General features: G+C 43.9%; 1 protein-coding gene across 2 annotated transcripts in view; it reads left to right on the top strand.

The window, feature by feature from the left end:
• AMOT (angiomotin) overlaps nucleotides 1-19,749 on the top strand; it is a 50,392-nt gene extending 30,643 nt beyond the window's left edge. The window contains exons 8-14 of one of the 2 annotated variants that reach the window (XM_031064688.1): nucleotides 8,581-8,730; nucleotides 10,238-10,428; nucleotides 12,273-12,395; nucleotides 13,041-13,273; nucleotides 14,022-14,130; nucleotides 14,184-14,246; nucleotides 15,222-19,749. In XM_031064688.1, coding sequence (XP_030920548.1) covers nucleotides 8,581-8,730; nucleotides 10,238-10,428; nucleotides 12,273-12,395; nucleotides 13,041-13,273; nucleotides 14,022-14,130; nucleotides 14,184-14,246; nucleotides 15,222-15,252 — 900 coding nt within the window. In that variant the 3' untranslated portion in view covers nucleotides 15,253-19,749. Of the gene's footprint in view, nucleotides 1-8,580; nucleotides 8,731-10,237; nucleotides 10,429-12,272; nucleotides 12,396-13,040; nucleotides 13,274-14,021; nucleotides 14,247-15,221 lie in introns of both variants that reach the window. The other variant, XM_005430301.3, reaches the window with a different exon arrangement.
• The last annotated feature ends 4,451 nt before the right edge of the window (nucleotides 19,750-24,200 follow it).

Raw genomic sequence — 24,200 nt, 5'->3', positions numbered from 1 at the left:
TCCCTTCAGGATTCTATTGTGCCAACAGAGGAGGAATGATCAAATACTAGAATATCCTCCTCTCCCAGGTACAGGCGTAGCTCATTTCTGAGTTTTAGCCTTCTCTTCTCTGAGCTCTGGATTTGCCTTAATAGCCCTCCCCTGAACCTTCCTGTGTCTCTCCCTGGTGTCCTTAATTTTTGCCCTTCCTTTAATCACTTCATGGAAGCCTTCCCTCAGTCCCTCTGGATCTCCCCTGGACCTGCTCTGCTCATTCAGGATGTTCTTGTGGGTTTATCTGCTGTCATAACCTCTTTTAGCCTGCCATGGCTGACTTGCACTCACTCAGGGGACAGGGAGCATTGGGTTATTACCTTATGGTAATCTACATCTGACATGGCTCTCTTTAGGTCTCAAACTATTTTTTCATTGATTCTGCAATGTATTGGAGTTCTTTGGCTTTCATTCAAATTTCAGCACCTTATTTAAAAGTCTGATGGGTCACTAACTCTGAGTACATGGGACATCCTTGTGTTTCCCTGGAAAATGCTTGGAGTCAGTGTGGATGAGGTGCTCTGATCAGCTGGGCCAGCACACACAGCACTTGGCTGGGTTGAACCTCTGTGTAGGCACTCTTTCTGGCTCCCTCACAGTAAAGTTGAAGCCTTGAGGGGTAATAATAATAATAATAACGTTTAATGTTTTATTTTCAAAAGGCTGCTCTTGTTTCACTAGAAGAATTGGGTTCAGTGCTGTGGCAGAGTATTTCTGCCTAGGTAGAATAGTGAAATAGGTAAGTCACTCTGGGCAAAATTGCATGATAGCTTAAAGAGCACACAGAGGCTGATCCAGGGTGAAGTGATCTGCATGAGGGCTTGTGGTCACAGGCATCCAACCTTTGCTCGAATCCCAGGGTGTGCAGGAAGTACCACCCTTCCTGCTGTAGATAAATATGGAAGTGTCTCAGTGAGGGAGCAGGAATTAACTCTGCTTTTTCCTAGAGGTGAGAGAGAATAAAGGGAAACAAATGGTAAAGAGTCACTTTTGCAGGTTTCCCAAATCACTTTTTAATGAAATACTTAGGATTACAACGCATTTGTTGCCTCATTAGTGTTGAACTGTGGAAAGTTCTCCAATCCCCAGGCTGTTTGGTAATTCCCAAAGGCAGCCAAGGAGCTGCTCAGAGCTCAGGGCACCTTTAGAAGAGGCTGGGAACACCATTCTGAGTTAGTGGCATTGAGTGGCCAAGAGATATGAACAATTAGTGGGTTATTTCTTTATTCTGGCCAGGTTAATCTGAGTGACTAGTCCCTGTAAGTGTCAGGAATTTCCAAACTGGTCCTGCAGCAGAGGGTGGAGTTTCTTAGGCTCAGGTTTGGCAGCTACTCTGGCTCAAGGCCTGAGGGATATTTAGGTTGTTGCCTCCTGTAATGTAAGTTTTCACCTTTTCTTTTTACCCTTTGCATTTTGACTTCCTATTGAGCAGAGTAACATTGCCTTGTGTGCACCAGATCCTTTATAAAGGAATATTTCCATTCTAGGGAGAGCTATAAGCCATGTATGACTGTAACTGATTTTAAATGTTGCATTGGAATTGGAGTTTAGGTTCTTTTCAAAACCCTTGGCTTGAATTGCCAGTCTGGACAAAATCTGTAAAATTATACACTTGTCTACACCTGTGGAGCTTTGAGGGTTTTTATATATAACTGGATTTCAGCATCCAAGTTAAAAAAAGAGGAGAGATAATGGGATGTTGAATGTGATGGAGAAAGGAGTGATCTTGGAGATACTGAAGTGCAGTGTGAAGCAGTTGGATGCAAAAGTAGACATTCACAGAATGCTTCTCCTGTTAGCAGGGGTGAAATGGCTCTTCAAATTTAGAACAAGCTGCCATTAAAGTTTTTGATAGTGTGGGGTTTATTTCTGCAAAGTGCAAAATAGGGTGAGTGATCATAAATATTTAAAGCAAACTTAAATGTGTCTACGAACAGAATTGTTAAGTATGTATATGTTTTATATATAATGTTTAAACTTTACTACTTCTCTACTCTCCATAAAGATACACAGTTATTAACCCCTATTTTCACTTCTCTATTTTTGTTCTTCCCTTTAGTAAATGTTCCACAGTTTTGCATAAATCAGCAGCTTACTAAAATTGTTTCTAGTGAAGCATTGGTCTGTGGTTTCTGAAATCAAAACTTCAGATTGTTTTCATTACATGTAATACATTTGACATAAATTGAACATATTTGAGGTAAAATATATGTTGGCTTAAAAATGTATATCACAGTCAGAAAGAGTTAGTGATAATATTTGGAGCTAAAGCAATGAAAAATTCTAATTTTGGAGCATTTGTGAGGGTCTCAAGTGGGATGGCAGCAGGGTTGTGGTTGCTCCCACAGGATTTAACCCCATCTGCTCACATCCACCTTGACAGCCTGGAGCAGCTAAGCTGGGCTTTGCTTTGGGCCAGGGCCAGAACTGCTGGCTTTGCAGAAAGGACCATCCTGACCCACCTGACTCTGAGTAAATGCTGACTTACTGCCAGTCCTTACCAGACTTGGAATGTTGCAGGAGGGAGATTAATGCCAAATACTTTATCTAACCACAACTGCTGAGTGCAGAGGCTACAAGTGCTACTGGTTTTACTTTTTTTTCCCCTCAAATTGGTCATTTCTGCTTACCCTATTTAATTTATACCAGGGAAGACCACATTTCAACTTACGAAAAGTTTGTGGGTTTTTATAGTAGTGTAACTTGTACTCCTTTGCTCCACTCCTTCACAAATCACTTTTTTACCAAGTGCCTCAAGGAGACAGCTTTGAAGAATAATGACAAGCACCAGGAAGATAAAAATATCTCCTCTTTGCCATCCTCAGACACACACCTCGCAGTGGGAAGAGGAGACAGACCACCTCTCTAATGGGTAGAAACTGGGGGATAAAGCAGGGGACGAGTTTGAATGAAATATTTTTTCTAAAATTGCTTGTGCTCAGAAGTTCTAAGATCCTTCAGCCATCACAATTCCAAATGTAGCAGATACCAGCTGAGATAATGTGTTCATTTCTCACTGTGCTGTTGTGCAGAGAAAAAATGCTCTATTTCTGATAACACTGAGGGTTCTGTCTGTGGGGAAGTGCAAAAATATATTTCCAATGACATCTATTGTACTTTTTATGCTGTGCCTGAGATACTTTCAGAACACAGCCCTGGCTTGTAGGGAGGAGACCCAAAGGAGAGCTGTCTGCTTGATGCCTGCTCTAGTTTTTTCCAGTCACTATAAAAAGATATTCCTGGTCTCCACAGCTTTGTTTCACATAGACTCTGAGAGCTACCTAATAATCCTTTCAGGAAAGAGTTACTTCTTAAAGGGACAAGTTTTGGATGGCTTGTCACTCCTGGATGGATTGGGTGCCGAGGAGAAAAAACCTCCCTGTTTTCCCTGTAACTGCTTCCTCTAATGAGTTGCATTCTTGTGACAGAACTGCCTTTTTATTGCCATGTCACTGTCTCCCATGTTCTGCCTGTTAGTGATTTTCCAGCGGTGGCTTTGAGAGTCAGAACTTTATTTTAACACAAACAAACGGGGCGACGACATTGTGACATTGCCATGCCACAAGCGCTGTTCCCTAGCACGGGATAGTGTTACCAAATTGTTTCATCAGGAATTCTTGCTGAGGCCACTGGCGCCTTGTTGGGCCTGAATTCAAACAAACTGAGGGTTCAAAGGCATCCTAGAGGGATATATTCCAACTGCAGGAGGGTGAGGTGATGTAAACGTGCTTGCTGGCTTTTTCTTTTTTTTTTAATTTTAACTACATTTCTGCCATAGCAGGCAAATTCTTGTGGGGAAACACATTTTCAGCTGCATCTGAATGGATTCAGCTTTAGGATAAACCCAGAATGTTATGAAAACACCCTGAATATATTAAACAAAGGAGTTTGAAGACATCAGAAATAGTGGGTGGGAGACAAGCAGATGCTGATGAGTGTTACCAATTTGCTGAAATAGGAGCTGTCCAAGATGAAGAGGGTAATGGCTGGGTTTGACAAAATGCCTGGGAGAATTCTGAATCAGTGCAGGAAGTTTTCTCTTCTTCCCCAGAAAAGAAAAAAATAAAATCTTTGCTGAGTAACTCATCTGGAAGCAATGAATCTCTTTCCTCAAAGAAGATCCTTCCCCCTCACCTGCTGTGTCCAGGGCTGTGTTTGTCCTGCACAGGCAGCTCCAGTTGGAGGATGTTGCAGCCTCCCTTGTGCCTTGTGCCTTGACTGAAAACTCCTCATTCCTGTGTGACCCGGCTCCGTTTCCATGAACCTCTGTGTGCTCCTCAGAGCCTTCCCTCTGTAAGGTCCTGGGATCCCTGAAAGGCATTGGATGGTTTGTCAAAGCCTAAATAAATGAGGAACAGGATTTGTTTGGCTTTTAGAATGTTGTTAATTCCCTTTCTGCTGGGCAGTTGTAGTAATAGTCAAATATATCCCCTGTTTCTGAGAGGAAAACTTGTCTTTGGCCACTGATTTTAGACCATGCCAAGGGAGAGGGGAAGTTAAATGAAGCTGGAAATACTTGATCAGGCAGCCAGGGAATCTTTCAGGGATATTCCCTGCATTGCTTTGCTCTTTGTGCCCTGGATTTCTGCAGAGCCCAGGTCAGTCATGGTCATCTTTATTTTTCTTGTCCTGAGTCCTATTGCAGAATTTACATAAACTTTGTAGTAAATGGCAGCTGGAGAGTGACTGCTCCTGTTTATATTGGTTTAGTTAGAATTACAGCCTGACCTCTGATGCTTGGTTAGGACATTTTCCAAAGCAGTCAGAGACTGACCTGGAGATGATAAGGACATTATTGAAATTGTGCTGTAGGAAATGCTGGGAGTGGATACAGTCATCCTGCTGTGCTTCCAGACATGCACTGAGGTTATTTGAGATCTTACATCATAAATAGGTGTTAAAATAAAGATATTCTCATTAGCAAAATGCTCTGCATTTTCAGAGCACCCTTGGAGGCAAAGCAGTTATGATACATTAAGCGAACATGAGCTTGCTTCTTAGTTAAATGCTGTACCATCAAAAGGAAAATTACTATCTTGTCAAATTTATTTAAAATTACATCCCAAAGGGTGTGACTGCATCCTTGTAAAGCTTCAGGAATGAACTCTTATCTGGAGCACGTGTTCTCTGCAAGGCCTGATGCAGAGGAGAGAATTCCTGTGTCCTTTGATGCCATCCCTGCCCTGGTAGATGTTGCCGTGGCCCTTGGCACTGAGCAGCCAATTTTGGTTCTTTGCTGGGAGAGGGAGGGTGGGGAATCCATGGCAAATGACCAAGAACAAGCCTCAGCTCGCTGCCTTTTTTCCTTCTTCCCATCTTAGTTATGTCTTCAGCACCTTGGCAATACTCAGAAAATTGTTTCCAATTCCTGTCTTAGGAAAACAAGATCATACTCTTGATTTCTGGTAATGAAATCCCTCTGTGCTTGGAAGAATCATTCCTGATCCTCTCTACAATGAGAGTTAGGTCCAGTCAGAGAGATCAAAACAAAAAATATATAAATTTAGATTTCCCTTCTAGCACTTCTGGAGAATCCTGGTTTACAGAAAAGTAAATTTTTCTCACAAATACTTGCAGTAGCAGAGTGGCAGAGCTGGAAATGAATGAGAGTGCCAGAATATGCAGTGACTTAACTGAGGGCAGCAAGTGCATGAAATGAGATTATCTTATAGAGAAAGGATAATTCTGACAAAAGACATTAGGAAAGTTGAGTTGTCTGGAGCACATCCCATGCCTTTAAAGCTTACTGAGCACCTGAGTTCCAAAAACCTAAAATTATTTGAAAAATTTGTGAATTAATTCCGGTTTTAAGCTGTTGAAAAGAATACACACACCAGCCCTAAATCTTCCAACATTCCTAATTCTTCCTGACGCTGGAAGATGAAGTACATCTTGTGAAGGGAGAAAAAAAATGTTGTCTTTCTGCAAAGCCGCTGAACAAGCTGTGCCTGTACGCTGGGGCTGGTGCCTGAGTCAGGCATGTGCAGGCAGTGCTGGGAGCTTGGGCAACAGCTTGTGTTGCAACTTTTCACCTGCAGGTTTGGCTGATCGGAGAACGTTCAAAGTGGATGTTTCAGTGGAATTTCTGCGTCCTAATTCTGCTTTTTGGCTGGGCTCTTGGTATTCTTTGAATGCAGGCCAGAGTGTTAATCCACACTTATGCATACTCAGGTTTGTTAATTGCGAAACTATAAAATGTTGTTGGTTGCTGCTTTTGCAGGATTTTACCTGTGTGTTAAAAAACTGCTCAGGAATTGAAATGCTTGGTAGTGGGTAATGAGAACAAATGTCCATCACCTCATCCTTAACTTCTTTATAAAGAAGAGAGAGGGAGGAGAGCTGGTTTTATGAAGGGATTATTTTTCAGCTCAATGTATGGTATTTCACTGCTAGTGAGTTTATCAAGTTGCTCCTCACTCTTGTCCAGGTCAAAACCCAAGATACTGAGTGCTCTCCATTTCTGGGTTCTGCTGCTGACCCTATATTTATCACTTTTGGCTACTTTGAGCTGCTGTTAATCTAAGTTTAAAACTGGTGCATTAATCCACACTTCAGTGGAGTCTGACAAACTTCAAATTGGTGTTATCAAGTACTATTATCTGGAATAAAAAGATTTATTAAGTATAACACATTTATTGATTTTCTGCAGAGCAGCAGTGGACTATTGAGTTACATTTAAATGTTCTCATCCCTCCCATTCCAAACAAGCTTGAAATCTTGAGCAATCAAAGGATAAAAATACCTTTCTACTGTACATGCACTGGTGGGAAGTCCTTTGGCTGGATTGCTCACTGTTTGTTGTAACTTTTATTATAAAATTCTTGTTTGGGGAAAATCCTCTAAGGCAGCAACATTCACGCTGTGAGATTAGATGCCTGCTGACTTTATGGAGAGAAGAAAAGGATACTATGTCTGAGGTTAATATTGTTGGGAGATTTTTCTGTCTCTGCTCTTTGCATTGCCTGAAGGAACAGGAGTGAGAAAAGGGAAAATTTTTTAAGAAACACATGATAAGACCTTTTTGGAGCAAAGGTGTGATGTAAGAACAGCTCGTGTTGTTCAGATCAAAGTATCCTGTGTGTGCTGAAGCTGAGAGCAGATTCCTAGGGAGCACTGTCAGCATGGGGCCAGCCAGCCCTGATACTTTCCCAGAATACTTTCCGCTTCCAAGAAGGACTTCCTGAGCCAAAAGTGGTGTCTTTTGTCTTTAATATCCCTCAGTGGACGTTTCTTCCATCAAGCTGTAGAGCAGCTCTTTGAACTCACATAAGGGAGTCTGTGTTTTGCATTGTGGTGCTTGTCTAGAGCTTTGGCTCTGACTGTTGGGAAAAGTTGCCTTCTTCCTGCTATTTTTGTATTTCAGGGTTTATGACAATTAGAGCTACAAAAGCAGTGCCCCAGATTTGCTGCACAGGGCCAGCTAATTGCAATTGTTAATCTTTTCCTAAACAGAAAATAATGCCCACAGGTGTGCAGTATTCCCTATATTTGAATAGAACCGGGCCCTGGATGTATTTTATTTTATTTTTAAGTAATATTTTAGTTTTTATTCTGTGTGAACTGTGGATTAATCTTGCTAAGACAGTTACTGGGGGCTCAGTGTGGTACTTTTTGTTGCTTCTTGCGAGGCAGCGTGGCAGCTTTGTTTGCAGGATGAACAGTGGAGGAGGATGGAAGGGCAGTGCAGGAACAGAGCAGGACCTCTCAGGCCAAGAAGAATGTCCAGACTCCTGGATAAACCTGGCATAGGGAGAGCCTGGGCCATGGCTGGTGTGTGCTTTGATCCTATTATTTTATTGTGTTTGGAAAGCAATGGGATGCTACAAATTTTGATTCAGTTTCTGCTTAATCTTGTAAAAATGCTGCCAGCAATTTTCAATATTGCACTGAGAGTGTTCCCAACTTGGGGATCAGCTCTAAACACTGCTGCAGTTACCTTGGAAACGTGTGTCAAGTCACTCAAACTCTGTTTCAGTCCCTGGTGCCCTTTCTAGTACATTGCTGGTCTCAAACATTTGCCACAGATAATTTCTTCTGTTTCCCCATCGTTACCATGGGGTCATTGAGGACAAAAAGGACAAAAACACCCAGCAGGAAAGCAGAGCTGGGACAGAGCTGGAACATCCTGAGTGGCCAGGCCAGAGCAGGAGGCCAGGGCCCATTGACAGCATGGTCTGTCATGAATCATGGTATGGTTTGGGCTGGAAGGGACCTTCAAGATCATCCAATTCCAACCCTCTGCCACAGGGACACCTTCCACTATCCCAGGCTGCTCCAAGTCCTCTCCTGCCTGGCCTTGGACATCCAAGGGCAGCCACAGCTGCTCTTGTGGCAGGGCCTCAAGCCCTCACAGGGGAGAATTCCTCCCAACATCCCCTCTAAGCCTGCCCTCTGGCCATGTGAAGCCATCCCCACTGTCCTGTCTCTCTCCTGTGGGCTTCCTTCAGGTGCTGGAAGTCACCTGGACATCTTCCCAGCTGGTGGCAAAGCCCAAAGTTCCCTCGCTCATTCCCATTGTTTATGCTGCCTTCTCTTGCTTTGTTTCAGCTGAAGAAGAAGCAGGTCTATGTTGAGAAGGTGGAGAAGATGCAGCAGGCCTTGGTTCAGCTGCAGGCAGCGTGTGAGAAGAGGGAGCAGCTGGAGCACCGGCTGCGCACCCGGCTGGAGAGGGAGCTGGAATCTCTCCGCATGCAGCAGGTACCCCGGCCCTGCTGGGCTCCTGGACTGCACCCTGCCCACACACAGGAGAAAGGCACTGCATCTTTTATCTTGGGTTCTTAAAAAACTTCTTTTTCACTAGTTAGATTCATGGATTTCCTGGCTATTGTATTGCTTTTACCTGATTTAATTCTGTTACAACCAGAGAATTTAGATAAGGAGCAATAGAGGATCCATTTTGTGACAAGATCAGAAATAGCCTCATAGCTACATGCTGCTGTACCTTTAAATACCATGGTTATGTTATTTGGAATTATTTAAAAATTCTTGTTCACAGTTTGTGATTTTACATAAAATTAATTAACAACTGGCCTGAAAAGAGGTCCTTCAAAAACCTTTTGAATTTAAAAAAGCACACAAGACTAAACTAGCAAAGCCAATTCTATAAATGCAGTTGATGGTAATAGATGGGAGTTTCATATAGACTGTATTGCAGTATTATTGAGAGTCTTTTTTCAGTGAAAAGAATGAATGAGAAGTAGATTGTGCAGATGTGTTAAGAATTGCATTAACTTTAGCCTATGTTAAATACAGATGAACTGTCAGGTGTCTGAATTTTACTGGAAAGAGGATGCAGGCCTGTGTTCTAAATCATTTATTTTCAGCTTGCTTTTATCCCCTAACTTCCATCTCTGCATAGAAATAGATATTTAAATCTTGGGGTTTTGTGTAGGTTTTAGTAGGAGTTACAGTGATTTGCTAAACTTTTCTGTTACACTTTTGGAAGATCAGGTATTCTAAACCCCACAACTTTTTACGTTGAGCCTGAGTCAACACAAAAAATTCCTTTCCTGTCATGGTTAAAAATTCTGAGCTCAGCATAAAATAGTTAGTCTGCCCTATTCCTATTCCTTTAAACTATTTATTTTATTTTTTTAAGTCAAATGTCTTGCTAATCCCATATGAGAGTTCCATATAAAACTGCAAGTTTTATTCATTGAACTATTATCTGAGCAAATTTCCATGTGTCCTTACTTTAAAAGGGAACACTGCCTGCCTTCCAAATCTTGCTTTAGAACTGAATTAATTCAGTCCCCAGCTATACACTGATCATATTAATTTAGTAATCAAATGCTTTAAAATATTTTGGATGTGTTTTTTGGAAGGGATGATACTAGTCAGTGCCTTGCTGAACACTTGGGAGTCAGTCTGTGTTACATCAGGCATTATGGAAGGACTCGGCACATCACATCTCTATAGCACAGTCCAGCTCTGGGATGCATATTTGGGACTTTGGAAAGGCCCAAATATACATCTTTGGGAAAAAAGATACTTTTGGGACAAAAAGGCCTTGGGAGGATTATTTTGCATCTCAGGTATTTTCTTGTTAGCCTGTCCAACACAGCATATATCACTGCATTTCCCTCTGGGGGGTTCTTGTGTCAAACCAGTGACAAAAAGTAAACCAGCCAACCCTGAGCCTTACACAGCTGCATCCTGAAACTCCTGTTTTTGTTTGCTTTGTTCTCTTCCTCCTGGGGATCAGCGTCAGGGCACATCTCAGGCTGCCAATGTCTCTGAGTACAATGCCACAGCACTGATGGAGCTCCTGCGTGAGAAGGAGGAGAGGATCCTTGCTCTGGAAGCTGACATGACCAAGTGGGAACAGAAATACCTGGAGGAAAGTGTGATGAGACAGTTTGCTTTGGATGCAGCTGCGACTGTGGCTGCTCAGAGGTAAATGAGACTTTTCACAGGACTGGGATTTTTTTCTTTTTCCATTTGAATGTCATATTTCCCACCCAGGAATGTTGTCATGCCATCCTCCTGTGATTGCTCATCCTGTGGTCTGAACAGCTCATCAGAACTCTGCAAGCAAATGGAGCTTGGCTGCTCTTCCTGGGAGCCGTGCAATTGCCAGCAATTAGAAATGTTTTTCCAGGGGAAGATTCCTCCACATGCAGGATCCATTTTCCAGACTAGAATTGTTCTGAGCCATTCCTAGATGCTGTTGATTCTAAGGAGAAGAGGCTTGGGGTTTTTATTTTTAAAACAGGAATCAGTCCTTGCTGAAGTCATGTGAGATGGGGTGAGCTTGGTGATTCACATCATTCACCCTGAATGGCTTCCTTGTTCTCCAGAATGTTTTTGCAAATTACTTTGTGGTATTGTCTGGTTACTAACCAGAAGCATCTACTAGGAAATTCTGCTCAAAACATTCTGCTGTGTATGGAAAGCACTGCTTGTGGGGGTGGGAAGGGTGTCTGAAATTTGGTAACAAGCTCCCATTCCAAGACAACTGTACAGAAACACTTATTATGGCTGTGAATAGGCCAAGTCCCTCAGCTGGTTGGTTAAACAAGAGCTGTTACTGGAGTGCAACTCCTTAGCATTAGGCCTTGCTTGCATGTAATTTCATTGCTCACTAGTCTATGGTTCTGGACAGCAGATTTTCTTGTAGATTGTTTCATGAGCCAAATCCAGATAGGGATGTTATCACAACTGGCTTCCCAGTTTGTAAGATCACACTGGAATTACAGGGGTGAAGCTGCAGATCTGCTGTGTTAGTGTTTAAAGACTTATCTTATCTTGCTCCAGAAGAAAGCTGTTATTTTAGGGTATTGATGCTTCTTGTGCACTGTTTTCCACCTCCCCAGAGAGTCCCTGAAGGCTCCAGCTGCTGCTTGTGCTCAGAGGCCATGCTATATTTTCAGCATGGGCTGATAAGTTGGGGCCTGGTCTATTGTTTATCATGGACTGGGAGGGGATGTGTTAGGCCTGCTCAGGTTTCACTAAATGAACAAGAATGTTGTCCAGTCAGGAAAGAGCCTCTGCTTTTCCATTTCCATCTAGATTCCACTAATTCCAGTGGCAACCTCATCTACACTGTCCAGATTTCTCTCCCTTTCCTTCAACAGTGGAAGCTGGCATCCCTGGGGAAGCTGAGGTTGCAGGAAGGATGCTTTAGAGGCAGGAACTGGGTCAGGTTGGGTTTCTTTGGTGAATGATCTTCTCATGCCCTGCCACATTCACAAGCAGAATGAAATATTCATTATTTGGTTAGTGGACTGACCAACTATCACAGTGTTAACATTAGGCTTTATATAGAATCAGTCTGAAACTCTTTTCACCTTATTCCAGATTATTTGGACCTAGCTGCTTAAGATTGCTTAAGAAACTTCCATGCCTTGTTCCCTTTGATATTCACATCCCCTGTATGATACAGTTGGACGGGGAAGGGAAAAAGCTTTTAATCTGAAGTTGAAGAAAAGTGCCTGGTGTTCCTTTCCCCTCCTTATGTCCTTGGGTTTGCCTCCCTGATCACTTCAGAGTAGTGCAGTGACTCAGTTTAGGTGAGGCACTGTCCTAAAATGGACAGGAGGTTGTTGTAATGATCTCCATGTTTTTGTAATCCCTCTTCACTAGGACACAAATGAAGTTAGGAGGTGGATTTTTGAAAGACACTGAGCTTAAACTCAAAAATTTGAGCAGTACTTTTGTGCTGCTGGGGGCAAAGCAGCAAACTTAGCAGGTGTTTCATGTGCTGTCAGGTCCTTCATGTGCTGTGCTGCTTGTTGCAGGGACACCACGGTGATCAACCACTCGCCCAACCCCAGCTACGACACCTCCCTGGAAGCTCGAATCCAGAAGGAGGAGGAGGAGATCCTGCTGGCCAACAGGAGATGTCTCGACATGGAGGGAAGGTGAAGTGCACTTTGGTCCTGTCTGGCTTCTTTGGGACAGGGATTTGAGATGACGTCTGCCTGGGTAGACGCCTCAGAACCAGAAATTCTTGTGTCTTCACCAGCAGCAGCCATGTCAAATGCCAGACACTCATTTGGCCAAGGAAGTATAAACACAGCAATCCAAAACCTGTCTTGATACTGAGGGCTAATGCAAAAAAAGTCTTGTCTTAGATTTTTTTGCATTTAGCTTCTTCCTCTTCTCTCTTCAGGGCATCTTCATCAGAACCCAGGCTCCAGCCACCCCTTAAGAGGCTCATAGAGCTGTTTTCCCTGGGGTTAGGCCCCCAGTGCAGACTCCCCAAAATGTGTTAATTCTTTCTGTTGGTCTCATGTCCTGCTGATTATTCTCAGGTTTGTTTCAGAGCTCTTTCCATGGCTGTTTAGAGCAGTTTCCAGTAGCCAGAGGGGGCTGGGTGTATCCCACTCTCTCACATGATCTGCTCTCTGGGCCAGAGAGCAGCCAGTGCCCAGGACAATCTCCTGGCATCCTCCCTCCACCTCTCCAAGTGCCTAAGGGAGCCCTAATCACAGCCATGGGGACACTGAGGCCTCAATCCAGGGAGATGGGAGACACTTAAACTGTTCTTTTTCTTTGCCCCAAAGGATTAAGACCCTGCATGCCCAGATCATCGAGAAGGATGCCATGATCAAAGTGCTGCAGCAGCGCTCCCGCAAGGAGCCCGGCAAGACAGAGCAGCTCTCCTCCATGAGACCTGCCAAGTCCCTCATGTCCATCTCCAATGCTGGCTCAGGCTTGCTGTCCCACTCCTCAACCCTGAGCAGCACCCCCATCCTGGAGGAGAAGAGGGAGGACAAGAGCTGGAAGGGCAGCCTGGGTAATTTTCAGTGGCAATTCTGATTCAGAGCCAGTGCTTGGAGGGGAGGCAGGGGCAGCACAGGAGGGTGTGTTGGACAGATAGAGCAGCTGGCCTAGCCTGCAGTAAAGCTGTAGGATGGGACACATTTGAAATAGCTGCTTATTTCAATCACTTCTGGGAAATAGTGACTTCTGATATTCAGGCTCTGCCATTAAATATGTAAGCCTTTATTCCCAGTTTGCCACCTGACTTTAGAGATGTCTGGGATACAGTTTTCAGGGTTCCCAAGCACTTGCTTGGGTATTACAGCTGGATGATGGTGTAAAGTCTCTTTGAACTGGAGCAGAGATTTTAATCAGGATTTCCATCCTGTAGTGTTGTGCCTGAACCAACATGACTCCTATCTGGAATGGCTCAACAGCATTGTTCTGAGAAATGGAATTATAACAAAGCAAATCCCAGGTGATTTTTTTTCCCTGGGAGAACTTAGGCCCAGAACTGAGAGTAAAAACCCCTGAAATGTAAATGAGGACCTGTGGCAGGTGATTTCAGAGAGTGCAGATTAGTGCCCAGCTGCAAGCAGCAACATGGGGACACTGCTATTGCTCAGGTACTTCAGCACCCAGGGGAGGAAGGTGCTGTGCAAAGGCAAACCAGTGCTGCCTCCTGAGGGAGGGTGCACTTTCCAGGTCCTGCAGCAATCAGTGCAGAGTGATACCAGTTATTTTTCTGTGACTGTGACATTTCCTTCCCTTTCCCCATACAGGTGTTCTGCTGGGAACAGAATATCGCTCTGAATCCATCCCCTCCACCCCCTCTCCTGTCCTGCCCTCCACACCACTGCTGTCAGCCCACTCCAAGACAGGCAGCAGAGACTGCAGCACCCAGACAGACAGGGGCAATGAGCAGGGCAAAGCTGCTCCTTCCCCTGCAGCTCCCACCCCAGCACGACTCCCCAGCACCAACCTGAGCTACAGTGCAGAGAAAACAGGTAACAGAGCTCAGCCCCCGTGCCAGGGCACCCTGCCACCCACTGACCATCTCTGGGGCAGCCCTGACCTCCCTTCCTCCCTCCAGGCAAAGTGGGGTTAGTTTTTGTGAGGACAGGTGTGGATGAGTGGTCTCAAACACACTGAAGGAATAAAAGAAAAGCCTGAGGAGTGGCAGCATAAGCAGGGGCACACTGGGCAGGGAGGTGCAGCAGGATTTGAGATTTGAGAACAGGGAGATGCAAATCCCTGGGCAGTCTCTGAGTCAGTGTCTGCTCTGAAGTAAGTTGTGGGTAGGATGTGGGGTTTAAACACATGGAAATTGACTGTTCAAAGTGGCTGTTGCATTGAGGGGGCATCCAAAGCCAGGTGGACTCAGAGAGGGGGAGGGAGAAGGAGGAGAGGGGAGCTATCACAATAAAGCTGTCATGGTACCATCCCAGTCACAGGAGCAACTTCAGCCTTGGAGATCCAGTTGACAGTGACTGTCCCAGGAGCTGAATTTGCTTCCCACAGAGCTCCCAGCTGGCAGGAGCTGCTCATTTTCCAGCCCACTCTGCCAAATCAATGCAGATTACACAACCTTCCCTCTTCTCCTTACAGACACATTACAATGCTGTTGTTCTTCATGGCAGAGAGTGTTTGGCTGGGCTCTGCCTCCTGCCCATGCTGTGCTGTTTAATGGGTATTGAGGGAGAACAGGTCTGGTGGTGAAAATCCACCCTGACTGCATTGGTTTACATGCAGTCACTCCAGTTTTGTGTGGATTTGTGTATCAGTGGGAGGTACCCAAAGGGAATTTGATAAAATTGCTTTATTTGTCTGGCTGCATATGTGGGAATTGAATTTTTTAAAACTAAATAAGTTATTAGCTGTCTTTGGCCAATGATACAAGATGACTTAAAATGTTAATGTCACATTTCTAACCTGATTGAAGTCACACCTTTAATTGTCTCTTGTTTTTCCTCATCACATAGATGGGCCACTCTTCCACTCCAGCACTCTTGAAAGAAAAGCCCCTGTTCAGACTGTGGGGCAGGACCTCCCAGATGGAGAGATGGTAGAATACCTCATCTGAAAGGCTGTACCAGGATCTGAGCTGGGAGAACAGTAGCAAGAAATTTTTAAAAGACATTTTTATTGGGAAAAAAAAATGTAGTACCTGAGTAATAAAAGAACACTCAGCTGTTTGCTCTTGTATATTATGTCTCAAAAGTTTGGACAGGTTAATTTATAATTTGTTCTAAATTATAAAAAACCCATAACACTTGTTCTTTGAAAGTTTCCCCCTTTATTTTTTAAATACTGGATCTGGAAACATCTGGAGAAAAAAACTAGACCTTAGGTGCACTACACGTGTTATTTCATTTCAGTGTTTTTAAAGTCTCTTAAGCAGAAGTACCTGCTCTCACAGGTGCTGATACATGTCTAGCTTGAATGTAGTGAGGTGAACTTAATGGCCTTAAAATGATCAGAACCAGGGACATGGTTGTGAGCATCACTTAATGGTGTTGGAGTACAGCTATTCTGGGGAGCTTTGACAAATCTGAGCTGTGATCAAGGGAGATTTCCCTTTCACTTCCTCTTTCCTCTCAGTGTAAGAACTCAGAGTAGGTGTTTCATGTTCATAGGCTGAAAAGATGTCCATTTTCAGTGTGGTAACATTTTTTTTTTACTTCCCAAATTTCTTTTTTAATTATTTTGTTATTAAAACAAACTACTCTGGCGATTAATGTCACATTCATATTTGTAGTTCCTTTTGCAAGATTTGCCACACTTTTATACTTAAGTACTTTTTCAATAATTTTTACAATGGATAGTAAATAATATATTGTATTCATGTTTTACATAAATTAATAAGGAGAATTTACAGGCCCAGCCCTGATCTGTTAGATCAGATTTCTGACATCATAATTCCATTGGCTTTAGTGAAACTACTTCAAATTTACCATAGCTCAAGTGGGAAGCCCTGTTATAGATGGAACAACTTAATCTACTGCATCTGTGGAGATCTTTCTCTGTAGCAGACTTTTCTATATTTCAAATACCCTTCAACTTTGTATATCCCTCCTTTCTGGAGAGACTGGATTCTTTTTCACATAGCAAAGCCTCAGAGGTAGAGCTTTAAAGAGAAGCTCTGTGTAAAGGTTCAGATGGCAGATTCTCTCCTTTCAAAACACTTCTTTAATTCATCTGAGTGGAGAGAGCAGTTTAAAGTAAGTCCCAGAGGCATTACAGAAAAAAGTGACATATTTAAGTCATGAGGTTCACTTCCAGATTTTTGGGAACTAGCACAGATGCAGCAGTGCTTTGGTTACAGAAACTATAAGGAGATATTAAGACCAATAGAAGTACGTGAGTATTTTTTTTTTTTGTTACTGTCTTTGCATTTTATTAAAACACTTCAATATTAATTTCTGTTAAAACCTACTCTTTTTTTGTACTTGAAAATTAAAATATTTCATTAGCCAGTGGTCACACACTGGGAACCTGGCTAGTTTCAGCTTTCTGTTCAGCATTGGAGTAGCAAAATTTTCGTTACAGATCATTTCACCCCAGAAATAAGGAAATCCAGCAATTAATTATCACAGAGTTAGTGAATGCCTTTAATTCCTGTTTGACCCTACTGCTGTGGTGTTCAAATGAAATGGCCTCACCAGCCCACCAGGGATCACAGGAGCTCCACAGTGGGAGGGCAGAGGAGGTGCCTCTCTCTGCACAGGTGGTGCCTAAAGCTCAGCTCTGAGCTTTCCTTCTGATAATAATAACTTCAAATCCAAGGAAAACATTTCCCACTATTTCTGGCAGCTTTGCTGCTGGTTAGGGATCTTCAGGCCATACTCCCAGTCCTGCAGAAGGCAGAGGTGGCCAAGGGTGGGTTGGGAGATGCTGTAGCCAGGCACAAACCCCTTCCATCATCCAGGCACTGCCAGGCTCTGTCTGTCCTGTGGGACAATGTCTGTCCTGACAGCTCCAGACCTCCCTTCCCTCTGAGCCATTCCCCACTCTTTTCCAGGCACTCTGTCCACCACCACTTCATTCTCATCCCTGAGAATGTCTGCTTTTATTTCTCTTGGTTTAATTCCATCACAATTTATGAAGTAATGCCCACCCTGGGTGATTTGATTTCTCTTCCTCCTCTACAGTTGTTGAAAATTCAGCTTTTCTCATTAGCTCAAGGTGTCCAGCTTTCTGACATTTCAGCATAAGCATCTGTATTATATTTTGTGAATTTGGCTTAAAATGAGCAAGGGAAATCAAATGCCATTTGAGGTGGGGAGAACTGTTTGAATGCTTTTCCTTTAGAGTCAGGAAAAGTAATATTCCATTGTTACAAATACATTTCAGCATCTGGAAAGAAGTTTTAGGACTGTAGGGTTCTAAATAAACAGTTACAACTCTCTTGATTCACATAAATTCTAAAATGTCTGGGAAAATTTGGATATTTTACAGATAAAACCTCTTTCAGAAAACTGATTTTCCCCAGTCAGTATTGGCTGTTCAGGTGAAAATAATTGGTTTATCCTCCCTGCAGCTCACTGTTTTCAAGTGGAGTGCCACTGCATTTTATTTTTACAAATCAAAAAGGACATGATAGCTTTTTGTGAATAAAATACAGCAACTATCTCCTCCAGAAATGGAAGCCAGGCTGTCTCTGACAGCCTGAACCATCAGGATTGCAGGGGCCTTGGCAGTTCCTTACCCATTGAAGTAATTTTGGAAGATGATGCAGTTTCACACTGCTTAGGTCGGGCTCTTTGCCCTATTTTGTAATTTCAATTTCTTCCAAAAAAGCAAAACCCCAAAACTTTGCTGTGGAAGCTGGAGGTTGTTTTCTTGGGAGCCATCAGGAATGTATTCTTCCCCTGGAGCTTCCTCAGAGCCATCCTGATGTGAATGTAAACGAGCTGCTTGCTTTGAGGAAGATGTGTACTATAGTCTTCAGTCTCTGTACAGATTTTTATTTTGTTTTTAAAACAGAACCTGCTTTAAGGAGACAAACTGCACACCTAGTTCCTTTGCCTTCTGTAGAGCTTATTTCTAGTAGAAAGTGATTTTTAACAATGATTGCAACAACCTTGGCAAACCAAAATTTTAGACTAAGAGTTTTTCTTAAACTCGGGTATTAGAAGCAGAATTGTAGCTTTTATAAAGAAAGCCACATATTCTTTGTAGAGCAAAACAAGAAAATGAAGTTTAGTTATTTTTCCTTTTTCTTTTCACTGCTTACAGAAAGGCCAAACTCCCAGGTCCTTCCCTTGGGCAGTTCCTTTGTGGTTTCACTGCTTGGGAGACTGCCTGAAATCCAGAGACTTTTGTTCCACCTGGCCCAAGGTTCTTATTAAATTAAACAGCTCCTACCTGCAGCTCCTGAGGGGTTAGAGCAGGGATTTAATGTCTGGGGACTCAAGGGGACGTGTGAGGAGTCTGCAGCGGGACACTGAGGTCACCACGTGTGCTGGGCTGAAGTTCTGCCCCTGTGGGCTGTGCTGGAAGCTGAGCATGGCCTTTGCTGTGGTTTTTGGGGCTGCCTGACTTGGGGGACACTCTCAGAGTTTTATCCAGGCCCATTTCCAAGGCCACCTCCTGCTCCAGGGGCCAGCAGTGTGTGGGACACATGTGACACCCCCAGACCAAGGCTCTGCACACCAGGCAAACCCAAATTCACACCAGACAAACCCAAACCCGGAGTGCCCAGGGCAGGAGCAGCCTGGGGTAGCTGAGTTTCCCCTCCCTGGGGCTGGCACAGCTTATCCTGGATTCACCCTGCTGCCCTGGCTGTGCTCTGTGCCAGGGGCTGGGGAGGGGGGGAAGGGTCTCTTTTCATGTATTTGTATAGGAACTCTTTTGTAAAAGTTAGTGGTTTTATGTCTAGGAAGTAAAAAGACATTGTAAAATGTAATTGTACTGTATTTATGAAGAAAATACATTTCTTTTCAAAAAGATCTTCTTCTAAGTTGGTTTTAGAGTTTGGTTTCCACCACCATCATCTTGCAGGGTTTTTGGGGGGCAAATAGCTTTGAGCAGTTTCCCTCCCAGCAGGGTTGTGGTCTAACAGGGGCCCAGTCAGCTGCTTCTCTTTAGGACCCAAAATATCAAAGCATGAATTAAAATACTAAAGTTTACCATTTCACAACCATAGACAGTATGTCAAGAGAATGATCTTTCCTATATAAATCTATATTGAAGTGAATCACGTGGTTTATTTTTTCCCCTTTATTTAAACCATCCAAGTTTATTTTGTAATTTGTGACTGGGCTGTTTTGTAATTCAGCTGTTGAAACAGCCCTTAAGTCTTCGAAGGTTTATGGCAGCTTTAATTCTAGAAAGAAAACAAAATAGTCCGTGTAAATATGCACTAAGAAGTCTTGTAAATGTTGTGTATCCATGTATTTTTAAAGAATGGACCCTGTGTTTTCAGCTTTTTTCCACTGATTTTCTTGTTTTGCAGTAAATTTGTTTGGTATGAGAAACTTATGGAATATAAAACAAAAACAATCGTCACCTTCCCTCCTCCTCACTACTGCTTGGCCTCTGTCTTTGGGTTTTCAACTCCTAATGGGAGACTTTACACGATAAAGTCATTGTCATTCCAGACTGTTCCCTTAAGCATCCCGAATTATTTTTCCCTCTGGCCGTCCCTGCAGCTGCCCACAGCTCACACCTTTTAACAGCAGATTAGCAGCACTTTGAGCTGCGGTGAGAGCCACCTCTCCTTTGATGCCCGGTCCCTTTTCCAGACATCTGAGGCCGTCAGCACACGAGCAGCCTTCAGCCCTGTGAGTATTTCCCACATCGCAGCCTGCACTAGACCCTTGTGCCTTTTGTTCCTGTATTCTTGGTGCATTTTGCTGCCTCCTAATTTATCTCTCCCTTCTCCCGGTGCTGTCGGAGGGAAGGAGCAGGGATTACTGCGAAACTGCTTGAAAGTTGTCAGCCTTGATGCAATTTCACTGTTGACTTTTGAGTTTGATCTTAACATAGCTGTCACCTCCCCTGCTGTAATAAATACCAGCCTGACAAATCCTGGGGCCAGTGGTCAGCTCAGCACATCCATCCCCTCCACTCTCAGGCCTTTTGATGTTGTTTCTATAAATCTCTCTGGAGTGCCAGAGCAGAAACAAGAGGACAAAAAAAAAAAAACCACAAAAAAAACCAAACCCAAGAAACTCAAAACAAAAATCCCCAAAACAACAAAAGAAACAAAAACAACAAAAAACCAACAACCACAAAAACAAACAAACAAACAAACAAAACCACCCAAACCAAATCAAACCAAACAAAAAAAAACCCAACCAACCAAACAAACAAACAAAAAACCAACCAACAAACAACAAACCAAAAACCCCAACCAGGCCAGACAAACCCCCCCAGCTCCAGGAGCTGGCTAATAGCTGCTTTATTTAATAACACAAGTGGGGCCCATCTGCACAGGGGCGTGAGAGGAGTAGTTGGGCATTTCACAAGCCCATGTGGGCAGCAAAGATCCAACCCCTGCTCTGTGGGGAGCAGCCAGGAGCCATGCAGGGAGGATTTGGGATTTCACTGGGATTCCACGTGCCCTCACCTTTCCTGCTGTCCTGCCCTTAAACCCCTCCCAGAGGCCATCCCTGTCCTGCTGCTGCATCTGCTGAACACCTGCATGGCAAAGGCACCTCCTTCAATCCCATTATCTGCTACTCAGCCTGCCAAGAGTTGGGGCTTAAAAGGGAATAAAAATGAAAAGGCTGCTGGTTTAGGTTTGGTTGGTTGAGGGTTTTTTCCCCCCTCTCAGCTGGCTCCAGCCTTTAGGTGAAAAAGCTCCTTTGCTCCAAATCCTCACTAAGTGTAGTGGTTGATTCCACGCCAGCCCCATGGGTGGGAGGAGGGAGTTAGAAGCTAAAACAGTGCACAGTGAGTACAGCACATTCCCAAGGGCTGCATTATTCTATTTATTGTAAAGTCTTGCCTGTTATTGCTGTTAAACACCTCCAGAGAAAAGCAAAATTCCATAATGCCACAGGACCTTTCCCAGCAACAACTCTGTGCCTCCCCTTCCTGCTCCCCAAGGCAAAACTGGAGCATTTTATGCATTTTGGAGCATTTATCTGAATTCTGTAAGGAAGAATAATATAAAATGGCAGCAAAACACTGGCCCTGTAAAGGTGCTTTTACAGTGCTCTTTATGAACAGTGACGTTGGAACGAGATAATCTTCACTTTGTATTGTGGAGGTAAATAGGAGAGGAAAATCATCATTGATGCCTTGCCAGAAGGGGCACTAATCTTTTAAATATAAGGCTTTTATATATATATATATATATACACACACACATAAATACATGCAATTTATAAAAACTGGTAATTTTGAGAACCTAATTGTACCTGATGAAATTTTCTTTTCCTCCCTAGTCATGTTTTTCAGACATAATTGAGTGGGTTTGGAACTTCATTGTGTCTCTATGCTTCTGTTTCCTGTTGCTGCATTTCAAAACTCAAAAATAAGAAAGAACCCCTCCTGTCTGCAGCTTTTCAGTTCTTTATTTCAGTATTTTGAGTGTATTTTGGTTGCTCTTCCTTTGCTGGTCACCCCAAAGGACAGGATGATGCCTGGGTCATGTTCATTCACAGCCACAATATCCCTGTCTGCAGGGATCCATCCCCTTTGGCAGGAGGAAAATCCCTGTCCTGTCCTCCTGTGGGAACCATCAGCACTTCCCTGCTGGAGCACCCAGCCCTCCAGCACCTAAAAGAGACCAAAAGAGCTGGAGAGGTGTGACAGTGTTCACAGGGGTCCGAGGATGAGGGAAGAGACGAGGATCTGACTCCATGTTTCAAAGGCTGATTTATTATTTTATGATATATATTATATTAAAACTATACTAAAAGAATAGAATAAAGGATTTCATCAGAAGGCTAGCTAAGAATAGAAAAAGAAAGAATGATAACAAAAGCTTGTGTATCAGACAGAGAGTCTGAGCCAGCTGACTGTGATTGGCCATTAATTAGAAACAACCACATGAGACCAATCACAGATGCACCTGTTGCATTCCACAGCAGCAGATAACCATTGTTTACATTTTGCTCCTGAGGCCTCTCAGCTTCTCAGGAGAAAAATCCTAAGGAAAGGATTTTTCAGAAAATATCATGGCTACAGAGAGGGACTTTGGACCAGGGAATGTGGTGATAGAACAAGGGGAAATGGCTCCAGAGTGATGAAGGGTAGGTTTAGAGGGGATATTGGGAAGGAATTCTCCCCTGTGAGGGTGGGCAGGCCCTGGCACAGGTGCCCAGAGCAGCTGGGGCTGCCCCTGGATCCCTGGCAGTGCCCAAGGCCAGGCTGGACGGGGCTTGGAGCAACCTGGGACAGTGGAAGGTGTCCCTGCCCATGGCAGGGGGGGGGATGAGATGTTTTGGCCTGTTCAGAGCCAAAATATCTGCACTTGGCCCACCTCCAGCAGCAAACAGCTCTCCCTGCCCACCTGGGGACACAAACCAAAGGCAAGAGGCCTGAGATGTCACTGGCATGGCTGGGAGGCTGAAAGCAGAGTCCTTGAGAGCCTCAGCCTCTTTGTCTGGTGTGCTTATCCCCACACTTTAACCCTCTTCAGCCACATTATCTGGGATGTGGACTCAGGAGAAATGAGATTTGCCAAGGAAGAAGGGCTGGAAGACTTAATGAGCTGCCTGCTGGCCCTCAGCAATTAGTGCTGGACTGTACAGCCCAATTAGGGCACTATTAACTTTAGTTCTCTGGAAATACAGCCATTAATATTACTAATAATTCTCCTGACCTCAAAGTAATTGCAGAACATTAAAGGAGAAAACTGTTTCTAATTAAGCAAATCCCAATCCTTCTGTTTTCCCTTTTTTCTGAGCCTCTGATGCCCTCTGAGCCATCCCAGTGTGGGCCTTGCCTGGCTCAGAGATGGGATGTGGAGTGGGGCAGAAATTGCTGTCCCTGCTGCTAAGAGGTGACATTCCTGGAACTCTTCAGCACTTAAAACACCAAAGTCTGGACAAGCCACAATCCTGCACTCTCTAAACAATTTCTGATGGGAAATCTTTCACTGCCAGATTAAGCCCTTGGAAGAAGAATCTGAAACTTCCACTGGTCCCCAAATCATAAAATCACAGAATGGTTTGGGTTAGAAGGAATCTTGTTCCAAACCCCCCTGCCAGGGTCAGGGACACTTTTCACTGTCCCAGGTTGCTCCAAGCCCTGTCCAACCCAGCCTGGGACACTTCCAGGGATCCAGGGGCAGCCCCAGCTGCTCTGGGCACCCTGTGCCAGGGCCTGCCCACCCTCACAGGGGAGAATTTCTTCCTCATATCAATTTAAATTAAAGTGATTGCATTAGTGGCAACTGTGAACAATTGTGAGGAGAAAATGGAGGTCAAAGCTGAGAAAATAAACAACAGGAGTTGGGGATGCCCAGCTGGCATGGCCAGGTGCTGCAAATCAAACTCAGTTTGACCTGCAGAGTGAAACAGTTCTGCCTGTACAGACACAGTGGGCAGGGGCTGCTCTGCCCCTCTCACAGCCCAAACCAAGGCTGCTGAGTGACACCCCACATCACAAAAATCCAAATTTAACCCTTCCCACAGCCTGTTGTGATAATGAAACTTATATTTCTGTTCCATTTCAAGTACCAGGAGGAGAGAGGATAAGCAGCCATGCCAGCTCCACTCATGGGTGGTGGTTTGGTGGTTTAACCCTCAAATGCTGCTGCTGAGTCTTCAAAAAAAAAAAAATATATACCCCAGGCTGGATGGGAAAACAAAGCTCTTTATGGAGTGGCTGAGCAAACCAGACTTGAATCTACCATGTGTAGGAAAAGGTTTTGATGCTAACACATGTATTTATTTGTCGTAATTATTAACCAGGGGCTTGGGGTGCTGGGGCCATGAGGCATCACCAACACGATGATGCTCGTGTACCCCTCATTGCAGCCACACAAAATGCTGCTCCTGGCC

The sequence above is a fragment of the Geospiza fortis genome, unplaced genomic scaffold (assembly GCF_000277835.1).
Source record: "Geospiza fortis unplaced genomic scaffold, GeoFor_1.0 scaffold744, whole genome shotgun sequence".
NCBI classification, from domain to species: Eukaryota; Metazoa; Chordata; class Aves; order Passeriformes; family Thraupidae; genus Geospiza; species Geospiza fortis.
The sequence above is the reverse complement of the archived record's forward strand: the minus strand, read 5'-3'. Positions and strand labels throughout refer to the sequence as shown.